A 26981-nucleotide genomic window follows, 5' to 3' on the forward strand; every position below is an offset into this window, starting at 1 on the left:
TGGCGTGCTTCGCGATTCCTCGGGTCTACTTTAGGAGGAAACGATACGTCCGAGGGACGATCGAGGGACGAGCAACGGTAAGGGGAGACGCGGTGAAGATTCTCGCTAGTCGAAACGTGTCGAGGACTCAATTGTCCCGATTACTTTACTTCGTCGTCCATCTCGAGCAACGATCGCGTAACGATGATTCATCGGATGATGGCACGCGATGACCTCGGGACGATCCTACGACTTCGGCTGGAAAGAGTCAGTCGCGCGGCATCTCGACGAGACGCTCCGCTCGATTCGTTTCCAGATAATTGCGCATCTTCTGAACGTTTCTCGATGTCCCTTATCTCTCGTACACGTTCGCTTTTAACCCTTCGCGTTTCCAGGGAGCTATCGGTGTGGACAACGAACACGTGTACACGTGTTCGAAAATAACTTTCTCGTATCGTTACACTCGCGGTAAAAGAATCACAATTACGGTTCAGTCGCGTCTTGTACGTTCGATCGACAAAGTTCGCGACCGTAACGAGGAATACAATTTGCGTAAACGCGGGTGCGTAGTCGCTTTTGGAGTATCGTTATCTCGCTTATGGCACACCGGGTCGCGCACTAGTGGGCAGAGAACTTGTTTGAACAGTGCGTCGTACGAGCGGGAAGGCTACCGATTGGTAGAACGCGAGTCACCGATGTCGTTTTATCAATCGGAGGCCTTCCCGTTTCCGTGACGCACCGTCCGGTTCTAACGAGTTTCGCGTCGACCAGTGTGCGTACACTGCTCGAGGCACTCGATCGTCTTTCCGAACAATTCGAGAGAACGGTACAAATGTCGGGAACGAAGGACGACCTTTGTTTTTAACGCTCGCTCGCTCGCGCGAACGTTACTTCGAGACGAGTCTGAAAACGATAAAGAAACAAACGCGCAAGAAACGCGAAAGAAAGAAGACTTCGCGCGTCGCGGGACAAAGGTCGTCGAAAGAGGAAAACCATCGTCGTCGCGTAGGCAGGAAATACTCGTGGAAAGAAAATAACCCGCGCGAGTCGTTTTTTTACCAAGCTCTTCTTTCGTTGACCATCCCGAGAGAGAAAAAAAACGAATGTAAATATACAGAGCTCGAGGGATACTCGCGATAATTAATTCGCGAGAAACTCGACGTAACTTTGTTGCTTCGATCGCGTATCGGATATTTTTCATTACCGACGCAGTTGATTGCCGTTTGTCGGCTTTCGCGCAACCTCGTTCACTCCCGACCAAGGTTTTCTTTCCAAGATAGAGGCAAACTTTTTACGAAAGATTCTCTCGTTTCTTTTCGTCGAAGGGAACGCTTCGTTTCCTATTCGTTGCCCTTGCCCCGGGGTAACGATAGAAAATTACACACCGAAGAGGTAGAGATACCTTGGTACGCTTCCGAGTCGCTCGAGTAGGCGTTTTTCGTTTCTTTGGTAAATATCTCTCTCGTCCACGCTTCCGAAAAGTTCGGCTGTCGTTGGTTTTGCCTCGATTGAACTAGGTCGAATAACTTAACCGCGTTTACTTCGTTTCTGGTGCTCCTTCGCGCTTCCGTTGAAACCGGAAGCACCTTGTACAGCTCGCGTCCAAGTACGCGACTCGGTGCTCGACGAAGCCACGGAAGCAACGACGAAAACGCCACGATCCTCCTTTCGCGACGGGGGGAAAGATTTGGAAAGTGTGTCGCGAAACGATAGCGGAAGAATTCGGGTTTGCAATTCGAGGAGATTAGATACGAGGCGACGTTCGTGGTCGTCGACGAGATGCGTTTAATTAAATCGGGGGAAGGATTCCAGCGCGGAAGGATCTGTGTCAGTGTCATGGCACGAGACCTCGGTTCTGGAGACTGGTGTGCGACACTCGGTGACCTCCTTTTGCGTGTGTTACAGGGGTGCTGGAGATGGCGGCCACAGAGAGCACGATCCGATTCAGCGGCCATACGTTGGACAAGGCTACAAAGGCCAAGGTGAGTCGAGCTTTCCGCATCTTTATTTCCTCTATTTTCCTCCCTTTTCCTACCCTGATACTCGCCATCGTTTACTCGCCGCGTATTTTCCTTCTCTCCGCGCGTTAAACGCAACCGCGTTAAAGAAAACTTTTTCCACCGCGATCGAGACTACCGCGAAAAAGATATCGTTCTCGAGAGTAGATTCGAACGTTTGAAATTTCAAACACAAACCCGGAACGTTGAAATATCATTTCGAATCGTCCAATCGCCGCGAGTCTTAACGATCGAAAATTTATTTTACCCGCTCTTATCCGTTTTACGCGCCGATTATTTTCCAATCGCGTACCGTGTATCTTCGAACGATCGCCAAGAGAACTCTCGCCTAAATCGACACTTTTTCCATCGTTTTCACGGACAGGTAACGTTGGAGAATTACTACAGTAATCTAATAGCCCAGCATATCGAACGGAAGCAGAGGCTCGCGAAATTAGAGGAATCTTTGAAAGACGAAGGTCTCTCGGAGCAACAGAAACAGGAGAAACGGTTACAGCATGCTCAGAAGGAGACCGAATTCCTTCGACTGAAGCGTTCTCGGCTCGGCGTCGAAGACTTCGAGCCCCTCAAAGTAATTGGCAGGGGCGCTTTCGGAGAGGTAAATTTTTAACGAGGAAACGAAATGTATTCTCGTCGCGCGAACTCCCTCGATTTGTCTACGATCGATGAGAGTCAGTTTTGTCACGTTTCACGGAACGCGCGCAATAGGGGAAATTTATGTTCGATGATACGCGCAAAGAACGATGAAAATTCGAACGATGCGTTACCACGGGGACATCTGTCGCGCAAAGTTCGACGATCGATTAGCAGAGATACGGAGACTTCGAGCGGTTAAAGTTCGTTAACAGCGGCGAGCTGAAACGAAACGAATGTAAATAAAATTGACCACTCGATTCTCGAGCCGCGACGAATCGTTGGAAACTCACGAGAGGTATCGTTGATCTTTGAAATCGACTCTTCGATCGAAGTACGGGTACGATTCGCATAGAAAAATCGCCGGTTCCAAACACTGGGAAATAGTACTCGATCTTTGTTCGATAACACGCGTAAATTTCCCGCCGCGCGCGATGAGCGATTTGCATATAATCGGCAATGTCGTTGTACAAACAAGGTAAGACTCGTGCAGAAGAAGGACACCGGGCACGTGTACGCGATGAAAATTCTCCGTAAGGCCGATATGCTTGAAAAGGAGCAAGTGGCGCACGTCAGGGCCGAGAGAGACGTCCTGGTGGAAGCGGATCATCAATGGGTCGTGAAAATGTACTACAGCTTTCAAGATCCGATAAACCTCTATTTAATCATGGAATTTCTACCAGGTGGTAAGCTCGCTTTCCTTCCTTCGTTTACGATGAAAAATCTTCGCGCTTTGCGCACAGTGTATCAGATCGTTCGATAAGTTTTGTCGATTTTTCCATTTTAAAAATATACTATCGCACTTCAACTTTGAACCATTACAAACGAATCGAGGAATCTACACGAAACTTCACACGTGTTCACCAAAGAGTGATCTTTAGAAAAATATAACGACGAACCTAATAACGTTATTTCTTATCGAAGGACAAAACTTATTGAGCAACTTGTCACAATCGTTTAAACGAACTGTGTAGCTTAAACGAAATTGTTCCAATCGCGTCTCACGTTCGTTCGTAATTACAGGCGACATGATGACGTTACTGATGAAGAAGGACACGCTTTCCGAAGAGTGCACGCAATTTTATATATCCGAGACGGCGTTAGCGATCGACTCCATTCACAAGCTGGGTTTCATTCACAGGTAAGTAAGAAATTTTTGGAAAACGGTGCCCGTCCCCTCGAGCGTCCATTGTACTTGGAACGATCTCGTTTGCAGAGACATCAAGCCGGACAACCTGTTGCTGGATGCACGGGGTCACATAAAGCTCTCCGATTTTGGGCTCTGCACAGGCCTCAAGAAATCTCACAGAACCGATTTCTATAGAGACCTCAGTCAAGCGAAGCCTTCGGACTTTAGTAAGCACTCGACGATTTTGTAGCTCGCGAGACCCGTTCGAGGGAACGTTTCTCCTTTGTTTTCATTGTTTCGTACTGAAAACGGTGCTCGACTGTTTGCACAGTGACGTCCTGCGGTAGCGGAAGCGGCGGAGCGATGGATAGCAAAAGAAGAGCGGAGAGCTGGAAAAGGAACAGGAGAGCGTTGGCCTACAGTACGGTCGGAACACCCGATTACATAGCACCGGAAGTATTTTTACAGACCGGTTACGGACCCGCCTGCGACTGTTGGTCCTTGGGCGTTATCATGTACGAAATGCTCATAGGTACTGTATCTTCGCGGCTCGTCCTACTTTCCTCGCGGACCGAGAACTCGGGAAAATTTGCACCGATAATCTTCCCCGTATCCGTTTCAGGGTATCCTCCGTTCTGCAGCGAAAATCCCCAAGAAACTTATAGGAAAGTTATGAATTGGAGGGAGACCTTAGTATTTCCGCCGGAAGTTCCCATTAGCGAGGAAGCTAAAGACACTATAATCAGATTCTGTTGCGAAGCTGACAGAAGATTAGGTTAATATCACGATTACTTTCAAAGTTCCGAACGTGCTGGGTGACTCGACGACGCGAGCTCCGTTTCAAATGGCGCGCGAATTACCCGCAACGAGAAAATTAACAAATTAAAGACTCGTGCTCTTCGATTAGCGCTTCTCTTTTCCGGATAAAGAATCGATTCAACGATACGTACACCGTAACGTTCGAGGTCTTCCGTCTTCCTATCGGAAACCGGCTTTCGAGGGATTCGTAGAATCTCGAACGTTATCGCGTTACGTTTCGTTGCGTCTCGTCGAAAAGTGCATCTTCGAGATCACCCCGCACGAGTGTCGCGAGTAACTTGAATAATAACCGTTTGTCCGAAACGTTAGGCGCTCAAAGGGGCATCGAAGAGCTTAAACTGGCATCGTTCTTCCGTGGCGTCGACTGGGAACACATCAGGGAACGACCGGCCGCGATTCCGGTCGAGGTGCGTTCCATCGACGACACCTCGAATTTCGATGACTTTCCCGACGTGAAATTGGAGATACGTAAGTGTACGAACGTTGCTTTTGTTTAAAATGAACATCGAGAGGAAAACACGAGGACGATCGCGGCAATAATTGTTTCTTTCTTTTCTTTTTCTTTGCAGCATCCGCGCCGATGCCTCAGGACGGCGAAGTAACATACAAGGACTGGGTATTCATTAATTACACGTTCAAACGATTCGAGGGTTTGACGCAGCGAGGCACGCCGACCAAGAAATAGCAACACCCTACTTCGTGCTCGGTTCCAACCGGCAGTCAGCAGTCCGACGCAACTGGAATTCCGGCCTTGGTACATCACCCGCACCCTCCGTTGTCATCGGCGGCGGCATCACGGATGGATGGCTGATCCGTTCCATCTTCCGAACACGGTCGATCAACGGGGGCGAATCGTCCTTACGTGTGTACGTGTATATTTATATATATACACGTGATTCGATGAGCACCACGTGCGTACGTATATGTCTTAAACGGAAGAGAAAGAAGACGACGAAGACGACGAACATGACAAGGACGATACGACGATCGACGCGGAAAAATGTCGTGTCGTCGTTCGCGAACGAACGAAGAACGGTGTGACGAAGAATTCCGGAAACGAGCGAGTGCGAAAATTGTTGCACATGTGATAAAGGAAGAAACCGTAAACGATTTTCGCGCGACCGCGCGCGATCCTCGACGGTCGTCTCCTACGAGATGCGTTTTACTTCCGTTCTGCCGTCGGTATTGTTTTCCATCCGATCTTCGAAGCGTAGCATAATAAGCTCTCTGTAGTGAAAATATTAATGGGATAAAAAAAGGAAAAAAAAAAAAATAAGAAATAAGAAGTAAAAGATGGAGCCTCGGTCCCGTGATTCTCGCAGTGCGTACAATTTTTGCGTAGAATTCCGTTCGGTGTGTTCTTTCGCCCTTCCAACGAAATAATACCGGCTCGGCTCTCGTATTCAGCTCTCTTTTCGACGTTGTATTTATAGCTAGTGCTGTGATATGAAATTGTTTGAAAGTTTTTTATACAAATTGCTATTTCGTCTGTTAACAAAATACCGAACTTTACGAACGTTGTATTCTATTCTATTCGATCGTACCCTACGTTTGTCCTGAAAATTTAGAAACTTTTCGATGCGAACGCGAACGTATTTTGTATCGTATATGTATATTTTTGAGAGCTCACGCCCCCCGGGTATTTGTTATCTCGTACGAAATTACACGAAGAATATTCCACTCGTGTATTCGATCCTTCGGAATTTCTCACTTTTCGCGTTCACGATCGCGTTTGGGGCACCGTGCGAACAAACGTTCGGTTTCGCCGCGAATCAAGATGCAATTTTACGGTCGCGGCAGGAGCTCGATCGTGGCACGATTTTTCGTAAAATTGACGAGAAAATGATCGAGACGCGTGAAAAGTTCGAGGCTTGGAAGGAGAATCATACAGGTACCGGGTCTCTTTCTTGCGGAGAAATTTGTCGAATGGTTTTTTGTTTTCTTTTTGTTCGCGTCCGAGTATTACGAAAATCTTAACGCGTTAAGAGCATCCTAACGAGCGTGAGAATGGAAGAGAAATTACACTCGTAAGATTCAGGGCTCCTTCGTTGCCTTATCAAGGTTCCTAAACGCGTTACACGCGCGCAGCCCGACCCGTGACTCGCAAAGCCAAAAGAAAGGAAAATTTAATAAAGAAAATCATTGAAATTCGCAACGCTGGGTAAGAAAACATAGGTAATAACGAAGCACGAAAAATGAACGACGACGACAACGACGACGACGACGACGAAGACGAAGAGGAAATAGAAGAAGAAGAAGAAGAAGAAGAAGAAGAAGACGATGATGATAAAGAAGAAGAAGACGAAGAAGAAATCGAACTCGCTTTTCGGTACGCGTAACTTTTATATCGATTTCGAGGATGAATATAAAAATTGGATATTCGCACGCACCTCCGATCCTACCGGGTTGGACGCAAAACGTTCGTTGCTCGATTCCGCGTTTCGTTCGATCGCGCGATCGTTGGCCGTTCGGACGATTCGTTTCCAGTATCGTTGCTTAAAAAATCGTTCGAACGGACGTGCCCAGCGGTAAGATAATTGGATCGGCGAAAAATTTCCTAATGCACGAGAGGACGAGTAGCGCACCGCATGGTCTGTCTTACGTATTCTGTCGAGCGATATAGTTTTATTTCGAATATAGCACCGTGGACGACATAGCGTTTACATTCTGTAGTTTACCGACAGCCAGGGCACCGTGGTAGTAATAGTACTAATCGTAAAAAAAAAAAAAATGCTAGATAACATATAAGGTAACATACAGAGGTACCTACGTACGCGCACGCTCGAGACGTATCGCGTTCCGGCTGATAGTACTTGTATAAAAGTTTCGCTCCTTCCTCGTACGATCCGGCGTGTCTCCGTTAACGATTAAAGTTAAGCTACGGGAAACGACGTTGTATATTTAAACGAGAAATTAATTTCGTACGACTCGATCGGCGATCGACGCGCGAGTACGGAGCAACCGGGTGTGGTCGAGCGTTTCGGTTTAAACGGCCTCGATCGATGGTAACGGGGGAAAAGCAAAGTATTTTTCTAAATACAGCACGATAGGAAAAGTATTCGTAAACGGAAACGCGCCGCGTCGTTCCTGCTCCGTAGTCCCGTGCTCGAAGCGCGGTCATCTTTTGCGCCATACGAAGCGAAAAGAAACGTTCCGATAAACGTGTTACTCGACGGAACGCTTAGATTTACGGAATACCGTTTACGTCGGCAATTTTTAAGCGAAAGGAGAACCAAACGATAAAAAAAACAAAGCAAAACTATTTTCTGCACCGGTGGAAAGAAACGAAACAGAGACGAAGGCGGGGAGGAAGAAAGTGTGCGTCCGTGCGCGAATGTGTGCGCGCGAGAGAGAAAGAGAAAGAGAGAAAGAGAGAGAGAGAGAGTGAGAAGGGGGTCCGCTCAAAATGGGAACCAGAACGAGAGACGGAATTTAGGTGCGCGTGCGAACGAATGAAAATCGGAGAAAAAGAGCGCGCGAGAGCGGCTGGAGTGCATCGTGCGAAAGGGAGAGAGAGAAAGAGAGAACGAAAGACCGAGAGTCGATAAACTTAGCGATCTTTGTCGCTGTCGAGTACAGATATGTTCTGACGTCCAATGCTACCGAGTAAAAAAAAAGAAAAAGAGAAAAAAGAGAGAGAAAGAGAGGGGGAGAGAGAGAGAGAGAGCAGAAAGAAATAATAAAACGCAGCGTACGCGACTTATTTATTTAAAAAGAGGATTAAATAAAATGAAACAATAGCCACGAGATGCCTTGGATGCAGCAAGTTTTCGGTGCCCTGGACGTAAACAGTACGCGCACGTTAGAGATACGCAACGGGGATAGCGAGGAACATTGTAATTCCGTGGAAAAGAAAATTTAGATGGAAATTATCGAAGAAAGTTCGACCGATGGTTGACACGATGTACGCGTACACGCGTATCAGTTATTGCCGAATCCGTGTAAACGTATTCCGAGAGAAACTCCGATAGATTACGCGATGATCAATCGTCGTCGGTGTACATTGTAAATATCACCGAGCACCTAATTCGCAGTGCTGGTCGAAATCGAGCGGTATTGCGCGGCGGCGTGTTTCGATCGAACGAAATATTTGAAATAGTAACGCGAAGCTGCCCGATTTAGTCCAAACGTTTGTTCGATATCGCGTTCCGTTCCGTTTCGCTTGTCGCGTCCGCTTCTCGGTGTATCGCGTCGTTCGCGCCGGCGAATCGACGTCGACTCGAAAAAATAGAAAAAACAAAAAAGGAAGAAAAAGAAAAAAGAATCAAGAACGAACAAGAGTCGAACCGCTTCGCAACAATGTGCGCGTGTAATTATTTCAAATATTTACAATAAAAGATGATACTTGGAACAACGCCCGGCACTGCTTACAACTGGTTAATAAGAGCAAGAGAAACATTTCTACGTTCCATCGTTTAATTGGCTACCGGTTGCTGCCATCCTCGTCCTTATCATTATTACCATTATAGAAGAAACCCTTTGCGCTCGAACGGTAACATCTTCCGTGATGTTTGCGAGCAGAGAGCGACATTTTTACAAAAAAAAAAAAAAAAAGAAAACGTATCCTTCTGGGCAAGGTTCGAGCGCGAAGGGTCGACTCGATCGTCGAACGTCACTCGCGTCCCTTCGTTGTCGCGTTAACCGTCGAAAGTTCGCGCTTACTTTCTTTCTTCGTAGCTCGGGGACGCATTCTTTCGAAGGAAAGTGATAAAAGAACAACCACACCGATCCGTCTCGGACCGAGAGATCTCGAAACCGATTTACGCGATCTACGAATCGATAATCGCGCACGTTCGGAAAATCGCAGTGGTATATTCTCGATCGTGAGTACATTCTCAATTTCGAACTTCGAGGAAAATCTTTTCCCGCGCGGAGAAAAAATCGGCTTTGCTTCCCGATCGGGCGCGTCGCGCGATCAAAGAACGATTCTCTTCCGCGGTGTAGCTCGGTACCACGTGTGTGTTCGAGGAGCTCGATTTTAGTCGGCCATTTTCACCGTTTCTCTCGACGCCTACCTGCCCCCCTTGAAAATTCCCAGATGTCCCCGACGATGAATTATGATCGCGCGCAAACCGACGGCGACGCGACTCTATTTTCGAGGAAGCAAGACGAAGGCGAGACGACGAGGGCGTTCATTTCTTAGCAAGCTTGCGATTCGATCGAACGATTGTCCTCGAACGATCGGAAACGACAAAAGGGAAAAGAAGATACACAATGTATAAAGTGAAATATTGCTTTTCACACGCGATATATAATATTGTAATTATAGCGATTGTCGTTAATAAATTGTTTTTTATTTTATCCCCGCTTCTTTTTATTTCATTCTTCTTTGCGTTTTCGTACAGACGAAACGCGATCGATTCTAGAGCTCTAGAAAGAGGAACTAGTTTGGAACATTTACAATTCTCGCTCGAGAAGCTCGCCGTTCCTGCGCCAATCGATATTTTTAAACGTTCGTAAGCGCAACGGTAGCTGAAATTTAGCCGCACTGGTTCCAATCTTTGTCGACGCATTATTTATTACAAATTAAACGGTATTCGTTTGAAATTATCGTCTCGAGAGAAATTCCGTACGCAATCGTACGAACAATTGCTCCAACGGAAATTTGAAACACCGATTACCATTGGAATTATTACGAGCGACATCGTGAACTAATAATCTGACCAGGTCGTGCGTCGTTACGACTTTTGATAGGAAAAAATTAATTTGCAACAATCATGGAGCAATAATCGAGCCAAGAGACAATATCGTCTTTGAGAAATAAAAATAAAAGATCGTATAATATCGGTGATTTCCATGCGAACTCTTTGAACGAGAACGTTGATTCCGAGAATTCTAGCAGCGTTAGAAGTTGGTAAGTATTACAATCCACGAAATTTGTTTTTTTTTTTCAATTGTTAAAACATGCTTAGGGAATCTCGAGATGTGTATGCCTGTAAAAAAAAAAAAAATTAAATATATATGGATATCTAACGGGACGTATGGTACAAGTGGCGCCATCTATGACTACTAGGCCAAGTTTGTCGTAAAATAGTGTCTACTTACGTCACTAGATGGCAGACCATTGATATTCTAGCAAGTTTAAATCATTTTATTACATAAACAAACAACTAATTCGAGTACTTTAGAAACCTAGGTTGAATCAATTGATGCTATATTTATGCAACTCATTTATTACTAACATATGCAAAGGGTATATTTATGTAAATAAACAATGTAAAGTCACAATGTTTCAAGTGTAATTATTTTAGACCATCGGTTGCGAAGTAATTTACAAATAAAGTATTTATTAATAAAACAGATAGAGAATCGATAACACGAATTGATTCATCCTTACTGTTTCAAATACTTCACACACTTGTTTATTTATGTTAAAAAGCGATTAAAACCGATAAAAAGCGAAAATAGGCCTTGAGGCGCCATCTGGCGGCACAACCAAAAATCATTTCTCGACAAACTTGGCCTAATAGTCACAGATGGCACAACGTTTACTTTTACGTACCACGAAATTATATTATTAAAGAATTTTGCAAGCAGTTGTTGGAAAACTTCTAAATCTTGTATAAACTGGGTTATTGGTCCACTAAATGCATTTTTGCATTAAGTTTATTATCATGAAATGATTTTGTAACATATTGTAAGAAGTAATGATAATTTATGTACCTCTTCAGTTGCGTATGATCCTGTAGTACGAATTGAGTTTTCTTTAGCACGTCAAATACACGAATGATTACTGTGGCTATGTTAAAAAGCGATTTAAACCTGCGAATAAGAGAAAATAGGCCTTGATGTGCCATCTGGCGGCACAAACAAAAATCATTCCTCGACAAACTTGGCCTAATAGTCATAGATGGCGCCACTGACGAATAAAAAAGCGGGGTTTGAAAATGCAGGGGTTTCGTAAAATGACTATAACTTTGTTAAAAATTGTCCAATTTTAATGTAGTTTAGTTTATTTGAAAGGGAAATAATTATACTTTTCGATGCACTGAACATTAAATTGTTAACTGAATTTTTTATGGGCCAAAAGCCATTTCGAACACTGGAAACTGTTAGAATTTGCTCGAGATTCACAGTAAAAAATGATTTTTTATAGGTTTATACACGTTTTATGACATGGTGAATAATCATTGTTTATTAGATACATTGGTTTCACATTTCTTTAATTCTTATAATTTACACAATATGCGTAGCACTTACATTTGTTACATAAAACGAAGAAATGTAATTCGTTACTTTTCTAAATGTTTAATTTAGACGATGTTTAATTGTTTAACTTGGATGATTTGTGGTAAATTCTACAAGAAAGACCGCAGCTATTCGCTCATATTACTTTGTATGTAGTTAATAATTGCATCACCCTGTTACAGGTGATACGATTATTAATTACATACTAAATAATATAGATTGCCCAGGTCTCACCACGTGGAGGTTGCTGCGTATACAGAGACCTACCCTAACCCTACCCAACCACCCTCCATTTACACACAAGTTTGATTTACAACTTCCCTAATATACGACTCAGCAACAATCGTGTTTAAATCGTTGCTCGAAGAACCAACAACCATTAAAGTTCTCAGAAGAATCTGCCTTGAAAAGGCTAACTACGACAAAAGTCGATGCAAAATGGAGTACAAATTTGCCTACTTAAATTATAATTATTCCTACCTAAACGAGCGATTGCACTTAATAATAATATCCTCCCTACATAAAAGCTAATGTTAAATTATCAGATGAGCCTACCTAACTAAATATCTAATTTCATTCACATCCTACCTAATAGAAATGTCTAAAAAAATACGAGGAAACATTATATGTTTCCTCTTTGTTTTGGTGATTGGTTCCACGAAGATTGTCCTGAAATATAAACTGTAAATATTAAATACAATGCCTGAAAGCCTACCTAACTAAATATCTAATTTCATTCACATCCTACCTAATAGAAATGTCTAAAAAAAATACAAGGAAACCTTGTATGTTTCCTTTTTGTTTTGATGATTGTTTTCACGAAGATTGTCCTGAAATATAAACTGTGGATATTAAATACAATGCATGAAAGTCTACCTAACTAAATATCTAATTTCATTGACATCCTACCTAACTGAATGTCTAATTTCATTTGCATCCTACCTAACTGAATGTCTAATTTCATTTGCATCCTACCTAACTGAATATCTAATTTCATTTGCATCCTGCCTAACTGAATATCTAATTTCATTTGCATCCTGCCTAACTAAATATCTAATTTCATTTACATCCTACCTAATAGAAATATCTAGAAGTATACAAGGAAACATTATGTGTTTCCTTTTTCTTCGGTGATCGGTCCCACGAAGATTGCCCTGAAACACGAAGCGAAAGATATTAGACAGTGTGTCATAAGTCTCACCAATTTGTTCTCTTGGTTATACGAAGTTCCATTTTCGACATCTCACATTCCATTTTCGATTCCTTTAGATTTGTCCTTTTTCTTTACGCTTATCCCTAGTAGTCCCTATTCAAAGTGTGCATACACACCTACTCTAAAACAAAACTTATTTGTAGGATTAGTAAACCTAGAAATAAAAATTTAATAGCTGAAAATAAAATTTGTTAGTAGACAGAAGTAAAAATTGTGCACACTCAAACCAGGTATTTCACATCGATCACAATAACACTGACACCCGCACAGTAAATTTTAAAATATTTTTTACGTCACTGATATTGGAATAATCATATTTTACTGGATTTAATCTAAATTATTTTTGCATCCAAAAGTAAACGATAACTACGCGGTAATATAGACTCTACTCGAAAATTTATTATCAATGCAAACTATCGAATTGCAGCTCGCGTACTTTTTCGGTACGAGTCTCTCAATTTTTCATTAAATTACGCAACGATCGCGAGTCGACTTCGATCGATGCAAAGAACTTCGAATATTTATAAAATAAATACACTACTTTGTTATATCGATTTTTCTATAAATCAACTGCGCTTGAAAAAATAATATATCCCGTAGCAAACCTAACAACGAATACCCTCTATTGTAGAAGCTACAATAATTCGTTAAATTTATCATCATTGTTTTACTGGCACCGTGCCAGAATTATTATACAAATGTGTAATAAATATGTATAATTCGATACGACTTTACGTTTCAGCAGTATTTTCAGTTACAAACGCTCGGTTTACGCGACGTTTGCAATTTCATTGCAATATGGTCCACTTTTTATGCAAAAAAAACCGCGAGTGGACCGTTCTTTTTTCGCAACGCTACTTTATTAAATATATAATAATAATAATAAAAAAAAAAATACTCCCGAGCAACCAAACATGGTGCTTTCGTATTCGTGAGGTTAACTGATCAAAATATGAAAGAAATTCTCAATAAAAATCGCGGGAGGTGCTTCGTCAATCGCAACACTAATATATATAGTGAAAAGCAAAATGAAAAGACTCCCGAAAGCAAACCACATTAGGGCGCTTTGTAGATAGTTCGCAACGCTAATTGAATACCGTGCACCTATGTGTTTGTTAAATAATACGCAACGCTAACTTTAATAGTCGTGTGCAGTCATTCCAGACTGCGTGGAATCACTGTCCTGTTGGACAGCTGATTCAGCTGTTTCGTGATTCCAGCAGTGATTCCAGTGGCAAGTTTTGGGCATTACGCGAGTCGCAATACTAATTATAAAAAGACGCGTCGCGTTGTTTATTCAAAGCAACGCGATCAATCGATATCGCAACTCTAATTGTAAATACAAATGCAACCGCGTTCGATATTCGTTTTTCGCAACGCTAAAAGGGTTCGCGATCGGTACTCTATAAGTACTCGTTGAACGCAACGCTACTCTAGAAATAAATGCAATCTGCATTTAGATCTTGCAAAATGGAAAGCAAGCGCGCTCGATATTCGTTCGCAACACTAATTCAAGCTACAATTAATATTTGTACATCTAATTTCAATCGCGATTGGTATTTGTTCGCAACACTAACTCGAAGAGCGATCGTGTCTCATACGCAACGCTAATTCAAGTCGCGATCATTCCTTGTTCGCAACTCTAATTGAAATCGCGACGATTTCTCGTCCATGCAACTAATTTCAATCGCGATTGGTATTCGTTCGCAACGCTAATTCAATCGCGATCATTCCTCATTCGCAACGCTAACTCAAATCGCGATCATTCCTTGTTCGCAACGCTAACTGAAATCGTGACGATTTCTCGTCCGTAGAGCTAATTGCAAACGCGATTCTTTCTGATTCGCAACGCTAATTCAAACCGTGATGGTCTCTTGTTCGCAACGCTAACTGAAACCGCGAATTGCCCAATATAATTGGGGGATGAGGTGCCACGGCACGTGTGGTACACGTAAGTGTACACGTGCCAAAGAAACTAACTACTACATAACTACGTGCGAGTACAGTGACAAAATATCAATAGTAATGACTTTCCATCCTCGGATAGATACATCCGAAGATGGATAGCCATTCGTTGCAGCCCACTCTTGAGACAATTTGTCTAGGGCCTCTTCGGCTTACAGCCTTTTCTCTCTTCGGGCGGCATTGCCCGATCTGAAACCCTACGGTTTCGCGAAAATCGCGAACAAAACGCGTGCGACCGTGCAAACGATTCAGAAATCGTTGGTCGTGCAATGCACGCGTGAACAAATGGAATTTCGAGCGTTCGTTCGTTTCGAGGCCCTAATTCGACGCGACCGCGTCCGCGAACCATTAAAGCAGAGAAACCCGAAGAATCGAAAGCAACGCCAGATGCAAACGATATTCATCGTTTGCACCAGCTTCGCGATCGATTCTTCGAATTGTCCTACAGGTGCAGGTACGTCACGCGAAAACGCGCCTACCCGAATTGAGAATGCGACGACCTGCCCTGGCCCTACCTACCCGTTCGTAGCACACATACCACAAGGTAAGTTACCTGACCTACCTGATCCTATATTTAAAAAATGGCAAAATTCATTCTCTCAAACACAATCACTCCACGGTTCTCATTCATAACGCCCGGGTGCAATTGGCCTAACCTAGGGAGGCGTCCCCGGGACGCCTCCGACACCCGAGCTTAACAAATGCACACTCTAACGGTACATACCAAGTTCCTGAAATTGTCTGACAATGGCTGGCGACCATTGCGTACGTCTAATCGTAACGAGTGTAAGAATTTACCGCGTGGCTCTTTAAGAAGAGCAATCGTCGCGTGAACAATTGTTACGCGAATGTAACAGCAAAAGTGAAGTTAATATAGATAGTTACCGTCATCGATAATACGAGGTAGTCGTATTACAAGAATACAGAGTATTCTTTGATTCGTAGATGATATATTTTTCTCTATGATATATTTTCGCGAATCGACGCAATTCCACAGCCTAACCACACATACATATGTGGTAATTACGTCGTGCACGATACGCCAGCGCATTGTCAGACACTTATATATATTATTATTAATCTTACGGACTAAGGAGTCATCGTGCCCGTTGCCTTCGCTCGAGCAAGTAGCACCTGGGCACTTGAACGAGTTCAGGCAACGGACACGGAAAAATTATGCTGAAAATCCTGATCTAGTGCGATTAATGTATCTAGTATCCAACGAGATAGTATTCTTTCGTTCTGTTCGAATGACTCGACTTTTTATTTGTGAAAAATTAAGAAAAAAATGAAAAAATCTACTTGAAAAATGAAGTTACTTGTAAGAAAAAATTGAGCAAGAAAATCTAATAGAAATTATTTATTTATTGAAAATTTTGAATAATTCTTGGTAGATTTCGTCGTCAAAGTAAATTTGTTCAATGTTGGAAAATTGTGTACAAATCTGTTACTTTGACTCGGAAATCTAACCATCGCGAAATGCCTTCTTGTATACGAAGTGTAACATGAAAGTTACGGATAAACGATAATACTCGAATGGTATTTTAACGCGAGACTCGAACATAATAGAAACTGATCGAAATATTCGATAATATCGTTTTCGCGTAATACTAAGACTTAGAATTGCGAAATCGGAGGGTATCCGACTTCTTCGCTAAATAATTACATCGCGGTATAAAAAACGCGGTATACAAGAAGGCCCTATTACCTGAACTAAGATATACGTACAAGTAAAACAAGAAATATCATTGCTCGCGAGTATATGGTTAATATACTCGCGATCACTGTACTCGCAAAAATCAAGAAATAAAAATACAACCGGTCACCCGTGTCGATTCGGACCTTTCGTCCTACGACATGATTGGGGACCGGAGGAATACAAAATTGCATACGACTCACCGATCCTACAACACGAACAGGTGGATATCTCGGCAACGTGACATCGTAGTAGACCCAAGGTGGAGGATCTGTAACAAAAAAAAACAGAAAACGTGACGATCTGATTCTAAAGTTTCAAAATGGTTTCAATTCTAGTGCTGACAGATAGGTACTTACGTTGTGCGCTGGTGAAGCCCGGCACGATGTCCCAGCCAGATGTCATCGTAGCCGTCTTTGGACCCTGGAACTAAAAAAATCACAAAACAGATATAGTAAACTGCAAGGGCTGATATACACGCATTTAAGAACAGTGGTGATAGATACTTACGTTGGCTGCTGGTGGAGGACTGCCCGAGACCCTTCCCGAGTCTGATGCACTGACTCTAATACCGGTGACGATTCACTTTAGATATTACGAAAAGAAAAAAAAAGAAAAAAAATAAACTAAATTAGCAACGCGACCGAGTATCAAAGCCGGCGAACTAAAGTGATTCTATCGACGGGATTCAACGAGCAAAGAGAGCCACGACGCTCTCGAGAGAATTTACAATACGCGAAAAAAACTGAATCTAAATCGCGTGGACCTAAATTCTGAACGAGACTCTACTCGGAGCTACTTTGCTCCGAAATACATTACAAATCTACGTGTTTAAACAAACACTGAGTCTACTGGCCGCATTGCGCGCGGCCGTCAAAATTGCTGAAAGAAAAGATGGGAGGAAGGGAGGGGTTTTTTACCGAGTGTTTGTAAAGAAAATACTGCTTTTTATTAACGATGCGCACTTTGTCGTGCCATGCATCAAATTCGTTTAATATGCAATTATTCAATAGAGGGTTTTCATTATTAGAGTTGCGAATATGTTCATTCTCGTTGAGAAATATATGTATATCGCGATTTCCATAAATATTGGAAAACTCGTTGCAAAGATCAAAGTCGATCGATTGGTACTCGTGTTCCAAAGACACGTAAATACGCGGCTACGCGGGGAAAAACTCGCATCCGAAACGCGTACGCAAACGCAATTGCGACTGGTTCGTAGAGATAATTTTACGGAACATCGATTATATTATATAAAAAGAAAAAAAAAAAAAAAAAAATACTAAACTACGACCGAAATCCAGTAATATACGAGCTATTCGAATTATCAAATTGTTACCCGCATCGAAATAGAAATTAGATTCTAATTAATCTATTCTTATTTGATTTGTGCACCGATCGAATACGAAATCACATATACTCGCGATAAACGACACTTATGTGTCACACAATTAAATACAAATATACATATACATGTTACAAATATGCAATGAATAAAGAGAAATATAATATATTATTCTTACTACTTCGAAGATTTTACCAATACTCCGTGAATTCCGTTCGTCCTGATCCTGAAGTGCCCACAGCGTCCATTGTAATCTGTAACAAAAGAAACAATAAACATAAAACACATTTATCAAAAAAACTATTGTTTTATTATAATTAAGCAATAAGTAAAATCGAAATATTTTGTCCAGATTTATAATTATTTATAGATATGGTTTGATTTATGTAGATCCGCACTGTACATGAAGAGAAAAAGCAAAAAAAACGATATAATTGTTTCACTTCTATTGACTAAATTTACAAATAATAATGTATAAGTGTTAAACGAAACACTGATAGAAAGTAACGAGAGTATTAGGAATGATTAGACACGATCAAATGTTAGAAAACTAATGCTCACTTACTCCCAAGCTCGCACGTATCTCGACACGTCTTATTTTGTCAATTGCTATACATTGAATGCACAATCTTCTACTGTATGTCACTGAATTCCGCTTTGATTTCGAAAAATGGAAAAAGCACGAAAACCAGGTAATTGTTTCACTTGTATTGATTAAATTTATAAATAAATGTGTATAAATGTTAGACGAAACACTGATAGACAGTCAGGAGAGTATTAGGAATGATTAGACACTGTTAAATATTAGAAAACTAATGCTCACTTACTTCCGGGCTCGCACGTATCTCGACACGTCTTATTTTGTCAACTGCTATACATTGAATGCACAATCTTCTACTGTATGTCACTGAATTCCGCTTTGATTTCGAAAAATGGAAAAAGAACGAAAACCATGTAATTGTTTCACTTGTATTGATTAAATTTATAAATAAATGTGCATTAACGTTACACAAAACAGTAATAGGAAGCCAGGAGAGTATTAGGAATAATTAGACACGATCAAATGTTGGAAAACTAATGCTCACTTACTCCCAAGCTCGCACGTATCTCGACACGTCTTATTTTGTCAACTGCTATACATTGAATGCACAATCTTCTACTGTATGTCACTGAATTCCGCTTTGATTTCGAAAAATGGAAAAAGCACGAAAACCATGTAATTGTTTCACTTGTATTGATTAAATTTATAAATAAATGTGTATAAATGTTAGACGAAACACTGATAGACAGCCAGGCGTGTATTAGGAATGATTAGACACTGTTAAATATTAGAAAACTAATGCTCACTTACTTCCGGGCTCGCGCGTCTTCGACACGTCTTATCCTGTCAGCTGCTATACATTGAATGCGCGACCTTCTATTGTAAGTCACTGAATTCAGTTTCAATTTCGAAAAATGGAGAAAGCACGAAAACCATGTAATTGTTCCACTTGTATTGATTAATTTTATAATTAAGAGTGTATAAATGTTAGACGAAACACTGATAGACAGCCAGGAGAGTATTAGGAACTATTTGACACTGTTAAATATTAGAAAACTAATGCTCACTTACTTCCGGGCTCGCGCGTCTGTCGACACGTCTTATCCTGTCGACTGCTATACATTGAATGCGCGACCTTCTATTGTAAGTCACTGAATTCAGTTTCCATTTCGAAAAATGGAGAAAGCACGAAAACCATGTAATTATTCCACTTGTATTGATTAATTTTATAATTAAGAGTGTATAAATGTTAGACGAAACACTGATAGACAGCCAGGAGAGTATTAGGAACTATTTGACACTGTTAAATATTAGAAAACTAATGCTCACTTACTTCCGGGCTCGCGCGTCTGTCGACACGTCTTATCCTGTCGACTGCTATACATTGAATGCGCGACCTTCTATTGTAAGTCACTGAATTCAGTTTCCATTTCGAAAAATGGAGAAAGCACGAAAACCATGTAATTGTTCCACTTGTATTGATTAATTTTATAATTAAGAGTGTATTAGTATTAGACGAAACACCGATAGCAAGTTATGAGAGTATTAGGAATGATTAGACGCAGCTAGATGTTAGAAAACTAATGCTCATGTACCTTGATACTCGTACGTTGCTCGATACATCTTATCCTGTCGATTTCCATGGACTGAATGACGATCTACCTCTGTAGGTCATTGCCGTTGGACCGTGAACGCGGAAGTCTGTTTCCATTCAAACCAAGTTTCGCCGAACAAAAGATCGCGGTATTATCGACTCTCTATGTTGAAAAACATTGTCGACATTTAGTCGCGGGGTTCGGGGATACCTCAGGTATAGAATTTGTAAATTTAGAACACAAGAGTTTCAGAACGACGTTTAAGTTGAAAATAATTTATTGCTATTATACTTTTTGAGTGCTACCTATCCCGTGTTTTGGTTTTTTGACATATCTTAAACACGATGCATATCTCGATCTACATTTCTAACAAAGGATTTATCATCGTGGGTAATACAGAACCAATCTGTTACGAATTTAGAGTAATCTTTTAAGATAAAAGAATAAATTTAATATCATTACAGAAAACTTATTGCATAAGTAAGTGACCGCAGGTGGTTTAAACATTTTGCGAACACTGGGGCTGGTATCTTTGCCGGTCCAGGCGGAAGCCATTTTATTCCAGGGTAAGACCTTCTCTTCTTTATTCTTCGCGAGTCAAGTCCACTGTTTCACTGTGTCATTTATCTATTTACCTATCTGATACTCCTATTCTATGATATGTATCTTTAACTTTAAACGAGAAATGATCAAAGATCACTTGAAACTTTCATATCTTTTTCACCGATTCATAATTTGGGATCGCATAAAGAAAAGGAGAAAAAGAATTTCTATATTACCGTAAAAAAATATTCTATGTTACCAAACGTAATATAAAAATTATATTTGACCGACTAATATTGCAGTTTAGATAAATTTCAAAGGATTACTAACGATAGATTGGAAAATTTCCTTAGTACATTAGTTTTGTCTTGCATATAGTTCAAGTGGCGCAATCTGAGGCAATGCCTTCAAGTTTGTCGAGAAATAATTTTTTTATGAGTCGCTAGATGCCGACACATGGACTATATTCATACTTTAGCACGTTTAAAACGCTTTTTTATATAAACGAGCAAGCAATTGAAGTACTTTAGACTTATTGTTACATTAGGAATTTATTGTTACATTTTTTTTTGAGACTGGTAGATTTCTTAAAACTAGAAGTGGTATTTTTTTCGCATTTATTTTACCGACTTTCGTGATTCAGTTGAATATAGTTCCTGCAATTACCGTTCCTAGTCGAAGAGGTCGTCTCAAAACTAGTGACATTTTGCAAGGTCGGTATTGCAAATTGTGTAACTTCAAGTCCCGTAAGATAAAATGTCTTTTTTATGTATGTATCGTCCAAGTTGACAAAATACGAATCTGATTTTGCTTAGGAATTAGGCACACGACAAACTGGTCTCAAAACCATAAGTTTTCGAATTTCGATTCAAATAATGATTTAGTTTTCTTGGACATTCCTATCGAATGTCTAAATTTTTCTAACAGTTCGGATTCAATGTACCGTTTCGTCTTAATTGACGGTAGTGAGATATCTCCTTGCTTTGAAAAATATAACTCTATCTATTCTATCATCAAACTATGCGAATAAAAAGAATTTTGCATATTTACTTCGGTTGTTAAGGTAGATAGGAAAGCTTTTTAAGCCGATAGGATGGATGGAATAGTTTTTCAAATTTATAATAGGTACAGAGCACGAATTACTCGTAGTTTTTAATTTTATGGTATTTTCTTAAATCTTTAGGATGTATAGAACTACAAGCAAGAACTACAAGACGAAACAGGCAATACCAAAGATGTGTCGAGTGCTGCCTTTCAACGGTTCCGTGAATCAGAACTATTCACGGGTATAGACTTAACCATCTGCGATATTGTCTGCTAACAATGACACTGCATGACTTCTTCTATTAGCCTTCTACGTTACCCGAGTGGTACTCGAAGCATGCAGTCTGTTTTCGAATCATGCCAGTACTTGAGTCCAGTCCTTGTGAGACACGTGTGTATATACACGTATATCCTATTTTAACTCGGCTACTGCAGTGCCATTGAATACTAGGAACTCTTCTAATGTTCGAATCGTACATCCTTCGGTTATGACATTTTTTTTCGGGACATTATTGTCTTGTTTAATATTGTATATGGAATAAAAATAAATTATATTCGATGCAACGGACGTGTGTGTACACGAAAGCAGAATATTCTCGTTGAATTCTATTATAAATTTACTATTTGATAGACAATTGGCTATAAAGTAATAGCTTTGATAGTATATTTGTCAGGCGTTGGGACGAATCGATTAATAATTTGAGTCGAATTAAGACTTCAAATAATTGAACGAGCAGGGTAAAACGAGGGTAGTTTTTCTCGCACGTTTACGGGTACGGTGATTCGATAATTAACATGCGATAGTAAGTTCGTCTCGGATATTGTTGATCCCTAACTTAAGGAGAAGTCGATGTTTCGTCTCTTGTCGGTTCTCTGCGTGACCGAGCGGCGCTCTAGGATACTTACTCGCTCGGTAGGAGAGCGTCAACATATAACTTTCATGGTTCTTTGGTTCGTGAAAAGCTCGAGGATCCGCGATTAGGCTTCTCGTCGTTCCTCCCCGTCGAGTTTTCGAAGTATTATATATTCGACCGTATATACAAGGTGGAACATTTATGGCAGGTTACGTGGACAAATAGATTATTTTCAAAGTAAAAGAAAAATGTTACAGGCAGAAGTTGTTTCGTTTCGTGGGGACAGACTGCGATAACGTTCTTCCGGTTTCAGATGGAAACGTCAAGAACATTTCAAGGTCATTCACTTCTTCTTTAAACGGATATCACATTCAATGATACATGTTCGATGGTCGTCCAAGGTCGATAAGGAACAGTTCCGAAGAAAAATATATTATTTAGAAGACAGTTGAAACAATCCAGAGGTTTGTACCTTTACGTGTCAAGTTGTAATTTAAATATTCGAAATGGTGATCTTGAAGAACGACACGTGTTCTGCAGCGATTCGACGTATTATTCGTATCGATATTTTTATTTCTACGGCTGTTTCGTACGTATATTTTTTTTCTCGGATAAAATCGAAGATGGTAGAGTTGTACCGAACGAAACCCTTAATACGATCACTTGGAATAGAGGGTGCGTTGACAGTTTTAACACAAATTTTTTAGGCGTTTTCTACAGCTCGAAGCTAATAAAAATGTTTTAACAAACAAGGGTTCCTCGAGATTCTTTCTACTTTCAATGACAATTTCGAAAACTTGTGAATAATTTATTCTACAACTGAAATGGATGCGTTTGAAGAACAAACAATTTTAGGACTCTTATTTACCGAATCGTTTTCGAGCTCTGGAATACACCTAGAAATTTTGTACCGCCACTTTCAGCTCGTAGAGTGTAAAAATTGACATAGTTCAAAGGGATGCGTTGTACCCGGAGCGATTTCAAGGTCGTTATCGAATAGTTTGTAAATAAAACCGAACGAGGATGCGGAATTGGAGTCGAGAGTAAAATAGCACGTAACGGAGCTATAAAGCATCGAGCGGGGTGCATTATCGGGGGGGTGGTGGATAATTAATTAGAGTGGCAGCGGGAATGTAAACAGAGATTCGGTCGAACGAAGCGAGCGGCGGATTCGGTTCGGCCGACTGGAAGATTTTGGTATATTCGGTTTGGTCTTTGGGGCAAACATAATCGACGTCGGTGTGTTTCCCTCGAGGATCGACGTTGACGTCGACGTCGTCGTTGTCGCTATCGTTGTCGTGAGTGGCGACGAAATGGACGCGCGACGAACGCTTTTCCTGTCAACGATAAACTGAACTGCAGCAGCAGCTTGAGTAATTATTCGCGACGCTAAATTGTCGTTGCTCGTTACAGTTCTGGACCAACGATCGTACGAACAATCGGCGGATCGTTCGTATGTTTACGTATTGTTGGTCGTTTTCGAATATACACACGCGTATTCGTGCACGGATTCAACGAAACACATCGACTTCGAATCCGCCGAGAATATTGCGCAAACTGTTATTATTATTATCCGTTTGTCGTAACGCGATGCTTTCGGTCTGTATCATTAATGCTCGCACACGCTCGCGCGTAGGTTGTAACGTTCGCGTGTATTTCCAATCGAATATCGACGAATACGAAAAAATCTAAACTCCAAATCGTTCGTTTCGTACCGCGGTGAACAATTATACGTATACCCTGGATAGGTGCATCTCGATTCGTTTCTTTTTTCGTCCGGATCGGTTAAAATGTTTTCCGATCGATGCTTTCCACGATTGAAGATTTTCTCCGCCGAATATTGTTGCGCGAATGGTCGTCGTTGAACGACCATCGCGGTAACGTTACGTTTTCAGTCGATAGTAATACGATACGCAATGGAACTGGCCAGTGTCTGGTATTGCGTGTAAGTCGGCAGACCGCAGGTAGATTCACTTTCACTTTGCGGTTTTCTCGCGCGTGTTTCCCCGCGCGAGACCGTGATATTTCATGGAAAGATATACTTTGAAAGCGGAAGGAAACGTTCGGGGTGAGTGGACGGAACGGAAGTGACGCGAACGTCTTCCCGATCCTGTGTTGCGGTCTTCGCGGTTACGATTCACGGTTACCCTTAACTGGAATCGACGAATTTGGATACAGGAGATTACCGAGACTCTCTCGAATCGTTTTCTTTGGAACCGAACGAGTCAAAGGAATACCAGCGGAAGAAAAATAATCGGCACCACGTTCAACAACGTCGTTCGCAAACACGTACCAGCAGTGTATACGCCGGATGATTTTAAGTTCATTTAATTAACGAATGTATCCCGATCTACGGCAGAGGAGTATATTCGATGGAAATGTATACTCGGTTGGATTTTCGATCGTTCTTGTACGTTACGTCGATCGAGTTCGAACCACGACCGCCACACGCTTTTCGTATCTCGTTCGCGAACGAGAAATTAAACGAAAAACTCGGCAGCGATTTGTTCGATCGACGCACCGTGTATAGAAATCGTGTTAATGGAATCAGTTGGAAAGTAATCCATTTTCCGAGACAAGAAGCAGGCCACAGCGAGGTACGCGTAATTGCGTTAGTGTAATTACGTTATACATGTACGGATAGCACTTTCCCAAATAACAACGGCGAGCGGTGTATAAGCGTAGACTCGGTACCGCTGATACCAAGATCGAAACACGCCGCGATTGTTCGCATAAATTGACAACCTACGCGATTCCACCTTCTACGGCGACACGCGTTTTGAGAAACTCGCGTTGCAGATTTTTGCGACGTGGCTGCAGGTTAAACGCGATTAAAATCTAAATTTACTCATATTTTGAGTAACAACAACGCTCTTAAGATCGAGTTTCGCAATTTTTTATTTCGCGGAGACGATCGTTTACAGATTTAAAAGATACTCCGCGATCGATGGAACGACACGTTCGAGAATCGAGACGTTTTTCTTCAAAGGCGAAGCGTTAGGTTCGGTTAGATTAGAAGACGCTGGAAGGTGGACGTTTCTCGCTACCTTTGTAATCGCGAAAAGGAATAGATTAAAATTCGATTTGATTTTTTTCGGCGAGAAGCAACGACAAGTATACTCGTGGTTGATAATCGAGGGATGGGCGTGGGTTGGCGAGATTCGAAACGATTCGCGGTGGAGCGAAAGATGGGAAGGAAGAACGACAGCACGAACGGCGAGCGAGAAGCGGAAAAGGTGGATGGGTGGTAGTTATCTCGCGAGTTCGCGTGGGAGGTCACGTTGGATAGGGGGTAGGTGAGGCGACCCACGACCTTCGACCAATCACGATTCTAGCTCGAAACTGGGCTGCCAATGGGGATGCCGTCGGGGTGACCTCGTGCGCGATTCTCCTTGCACTTTATCACCGAGAAACCACCCCCACGATGCTAAAAGGTGAAACCTCACCTTTCCCCGGCCGCACGCGCGCCGACTGCTCGCCTCGAGCCGAGCCGAGTGGATGCGGATAGGTGCCGAGCGACGCGCGTTCCCTGGTATTCGTCGATCGTTCGCCCAACCGAGTCGATTGCGCGCGCGTACTACGTCCAACATCCTAACGAGTTTCTTTCCAAACGAATCTCGATCGTTTCTTCACGGCGTACATTCTCGATCGAAAGAAGAAAATCGAGGAACACGAAACGCGAAGCGCAACGATCGCCGTATCTTCGATTCTCAAATTGCAACGAACAATACGGGAGGAAGCGAACGTCGATCGGTAAGAATCGGTCGGAAACGTAGAGCGGAATTCCTTCCTGCGTAGCTCGATCGAGTTTCAACGTTTCTCGCATTTATCGTTAATTAGAGCTTTCGAGTAAGGTAATGCAAACGAGAACGAGTAGAAAACGAGGTTATTCTAGATTTTCGTCTTATTTTTGCAAGAAATATCGCTCCCCGCCCGATATCGTAACAACCGTCTCGTTTTATTTCGTACACGGAGCGATGCACGTACGGGATTCAGTCTCGCCGAGTGCAAGATAATGCTTTGCGCTTAATTATCGGTGAAATTAAAACGTCTTATTTTTTCTTCGTCGAACAATTGTACCGGGAACAATGGCAACGATTCCTTTCCTGCCGGTACTTTGCCGCAACGAATAACGTTGACAACGGTGAAATCCATTTATTAATACGATCTTTCCGACTCTCTTTAGAGAGTACCCCTCGAGCAAGGGCGCGGCGGAAAAAATCTCATTGCGCGGCATTTAGCGATATTAAGGTGTAGTGGATTTATCGTGGCTTCCACGCGGCGAGTCCGTCATTTTCCGAGAACGATACGATCGCGGGGGTGCACGTCGGAGAATCGATCGCGAGCCGAAAAAGTCACCATTTCCGAGCACGACGGGCGAAAAAAATCTTTTACCTCGTTTCTACGCGTAACGCTTCT

At 41.9% G+C, this 26981-nt stretch overlaps 1 protein-coding gene and 1 long non-coding RNA gene across 10 annotated transcripts in view; one reads left to right on the forward strand and one right to left on the reverse strand.

Annotated features, from left to right (window-relative positions):
- Trc (Serine/threonine-protein kinase tricornered) overlaps positions 1 to 9879 on the forward strand; it is a 91977-nt gene extending 82098 nt beyond the window's left edge. For all 9 annotated transcript variants that reach the window (XM_076323111.1, XM_076323113.1, XM_076323110.1 and 6 more), the window contains 9 exons: positions 1885 to 1961; positions 2362 to 2595; positions 3109 to 3316; positions 3654 to 3771; positions 3847 to 3986; positions 4091 to 4291; positions 4382 to 4534; positions 4888 to 5046; positions 5148 to 9879. In XM_076323111.1, the coding sequence (XP_076179226.1) occupies positions 1885 to 1961; positions 2362 to 2595; positions 3109 to 3316; positions 3654 to 3771; positions 3847 to 3986; positions 4091 to 4291; positions 4382 to 4534; positions 4888 to 5046; positions 5148 to 5263 (1406 nt within the window). In that variant the 3' untranslated portion in view covers positions 5264 to 9879. The remainder of the gene's footprint in view (positions 1 to 1884; positions 1962 to 2361; positions 2596 to 3108; positions 3317 to 3653; positions 3772 to 3846; positions 3987 to 4090; positions 4292 to 4381; positions 4535 to 4887; positions 5047 to 5147) is intronic.
- Positions 8291 to 11298, reverse strand: LOC143152717 (uncharacterized). Its single transcript, XR_012993625.1, has 2 exons — positions 11242 to 11298; positions 8291 to 10511 (listed from the first exon to the last, which is right to left on the reverse strand). It is a non-coding gene; the product is annotated as an uncharacterized LOC143152717 (long non-coding RNA).
- Between the last annotated feature and the right edge of the window lie 15683 nt (positions 11299 to 26981).

This window comes from Ptiloglossa arizonensis, chromosome 11 (genome assembly GCF_051014685.1).
Source record: "Ptiloglossa arizonensis isolate GNS036 chromosome 11, iyPtiAriz1_principal, whole genome shotgun sequence".
NCBI lineage: Eukaryota > Metazoa > Arthropoda > Insecta > Hymenoptera > Colletidae > Ptiloglossa > Ptiloglossa arizonensis.